General features: G+C 40.4%; 2 protein-coding genes and 1 pseudogene across 2 annotated transcripts in view; 2 read left to right on the top strand and 1 right to left on the bottom strand.

Annotated features, from left to right (window-relative positions):
* LOC137975891 (WASH complex subunit 5-like) overlaps positions 1-477 on the top strand; it is a 44714-nt gene extending 44237 nt beyond the window's left edge. Inside the window, exon 32 of the mRNA XM_068823102.1 lies at positions 1-477. This exon is cut by the window's left edge and continues 677 nt beyond it. The gene's annotated coding sequence lies outside the window, so the exon portion shown is untranslated.
* Positions 1-2500, top strand: part of LOC137975897 (ATP-dependent DNA helicase RecQ-like) — a 404352-nt pseudogene that overhangs the window by 287564 nt on the left and 114288 nt on the right.
* LOC137975894 (melatonin receptor type 1A-like) lies at positions 511-1536 on the bottom strand. Its single transcript, XM_068823105.1, has one exon. The coding sequence runs from the start codon at positions 1499-1501 to the stop codon at positions 524-526; it is 978 nt and encodes a 325-aa protein (XP_068679206.1). The 5' UTR covers positions 1502-1536; the 3' UTR covers positions 511-523.

Raw genomic sequence — 2500 nt, 5'->3', positions numbered from 1 at the left:
TATGAAAATATATCGAATTACGATAACTCGTGCGAGTAAAGTATTTTTCACCAAGTGATAAGGAAAGAAATGTGTTGTTTTGGTAAGGCAAACTCTTTTTAAGGCAATACAATAATGAACGACCTTTAGCGAAACTCTTTCCATCAATTCTATTCTTCGGTTGTCGTAGTACGATTAACAGCACTCGAAGCGGAGACCGCGATGTGTCGATGTTTGGAGAGAAGTTAAAGATATATCGTCGTCCAGTGCTATTTTGTCAGGATTAACGTCTTCCTCTCTTGTAGTTAGTTTCCTCTTTTATCTTTAAAAATATGTAGCTTAACTCAAAGGGCATATAATTAGTTTACCTATAGTTTGTCCCTTCCCCGTTCTTTCCTTGTGTTAGTCTTATTGCTGTTGTAACTAGTACGAACTGGAGGAAATAAATAAAATGAAATGAAATGAAATGAAAAGAATGAAAATAATGACTTGTTGTAATGTTGTCAAAACTCTTCTTTTTGGTTGTCGCCCTTTAAAGTTTTGCTTACACGACTGAAACGTTCCTTTGTGCTCCACCTTGTTGAGAGGATTGTTGCACCGTAGAAGCCCTTCTCCCGAAAAGCCCTTTTAACGCATCTCGAAAACTCTTAGTCCGCATCCAGTAAACAATAGGGTTAACGACAGAAGTGAAACTCACAGAAAATGTCGAAAACATTCGGGCAAAGCGGGGAACTTGAACAGGGGTGAATACAACAAAACCGATAACAATCGTCGGTAGATAACAAACTGCAAATAGGCATATTACGATGAATATTGTGTTTGTCTGTCTTGCTTCTTGTCTGTTCATCAATTCCAGTTGTCTCGAACAAGAGCGTGTTGCGAGCAAAAAATTGACGCTACGATGTCGCTTTTTCACTGCTCTAAAGATCCTCGAGTAACAGGCCACGATAACAGTGGCGTTCAGCATCAAGAGGAAAAAGAGGAACACGTCGAAGGAAGGGCTGAAATTGGTTTCGTGAACGCAGAGTGCGTAGAGCGGTTCGAAACGATATCTTCCCCATCCTAGAACTGGCACTGAAGCTATCAACAGCGATGCAATCCATATTATAGCGATCATCAAACATATCCGGTGGACTTGAAAAGTGATGCGATATTTGATGGGGTGAGCTGTAGCATAGTACCTTGAGATGCTAGACACGGCTAATGTAAGAAGATTGCAACAATAAGACGTGTATGCCTGAAACGCTTGGAATTGGCAAACTAACGGATGGAAGGTCCAGCTGCCCTTGACCAAGACCGAGACGAGAGCCGGTAAGGTGATGACTGTGCTGAAAATATCAGCGATGGCTAAGTTCAACAGGAGAAAGTTCGGAACCGTTCTTAGTTGTTTGTTTTTTGAAATCGCTACAAAGACGGTTAGGTTGCCTGCGAACGCCAAGAACATCCATAGGAGAGCAAGACCCGATTCCAAAACGACTAAAAATGTCGAACGCGGAGGAAGGGTTGTTGCTGTATTGCTCATGGTCGTTTGGCAGGCAAAGTTGCACTGGTATTGAGTGTGACATCCATCCAGGCTTATAGTTTGAATAATCATAGATTTACGTTTTTGTCATACAGGATTAGGATACAATTATACTTGGGCCGCTTGTACTGACAGACATTTGTCATTTAGATGACAAAACTCTAAGAGACGAATAAACAACCAATCTAGATCTCCAAGGAAGCAAATGACTTTGTCAAACATTGATGGAAGATATCTATTTTTTTTAACTATTCCATCTCAAATGAAGTTGTCACTTGGTGACAACTTTACACTAATCTCTTTGGATTTAGCGCAGTCTGGTCCATTGATTGCTTTTTCAGACAAAAGACGAGTGCTTCCCACTTTCGAGTGGTCGCATATGGTCTTTTTCAAATTCGAGTCAAAACAATACAATAAAAGCTATGTTGGGAATATTTATTATCACTATAGTTTTTGACGACCTTAGACAAAAGATGGTGGCAGCCTGGAATGGTTTTGACCACGTAAAAAAAACAATCAAGAAGAATGAAAGAAATTTGTGTAAGTGTGAGGATGACCTCTATCTTTCGCCTCAAACTGATTAGACGTGTGTGATAGTAAGGAGGCCTAGGACATGAGCTATCGCTACACAAAATCTTGTTGAGTCCCTGCCATCTTTAGCCAGGTTTCATGTTACTTAATGGCCGTTCAATACATTACGAGGCAATGTTAGATGCCATGCGCTATTCACATGGCAAGAGATGTTGTGGACGTATCAGCTATCAAAGGCTATCTAAAATTGCGTTCGTCCCAGGATAAAATACAAGGCCCAAAAAAAACCGTTAACTTTAAAGTAATCACACGTCATCTTGATGAGATATGTCCAGAAATGCACACAGCAACAAAAATGGCAAAAAAGAGAAAATGTTGGCGAATTTGGCAAATATGGCGAAAATGACAATTTTGCCAAAATCGCCAACGAGGCAAAGCACAAAGCAGTGAAGGGGGCCCATAAAAGTT

This window comes from Montipora foliosa, chromosome 11 (genome assembly GCF_036669935.1).
Source record: "Montipora foliosa isolate CH-2021 chromosome 11, ASM3666993v2, whole genome shotgun sequence".
NCBI classification, from domain to species: domain Eukaryota; kingdom Metazoa; phylum Cnidaria; class Anthozoa; order Scleractinia; family Acroporidae; genus Montipora; species Montipora foliosa.
The sequence above is the reverse complement of the archived record's forward strand: the minus strand, read 5'-3'. Positions and strand labels throughout refer to the sequence as shown.

Bases quoted from the DNA above. Each gene is read 5' to 3' on its own strand.
- LOC137975894 (XM_068823105.1), bottom strand. From the start codon at position 1,501: ATGAGCAATACAGCAACAACCCTTCCTCCGCGTTCGACATTTTTAGTC.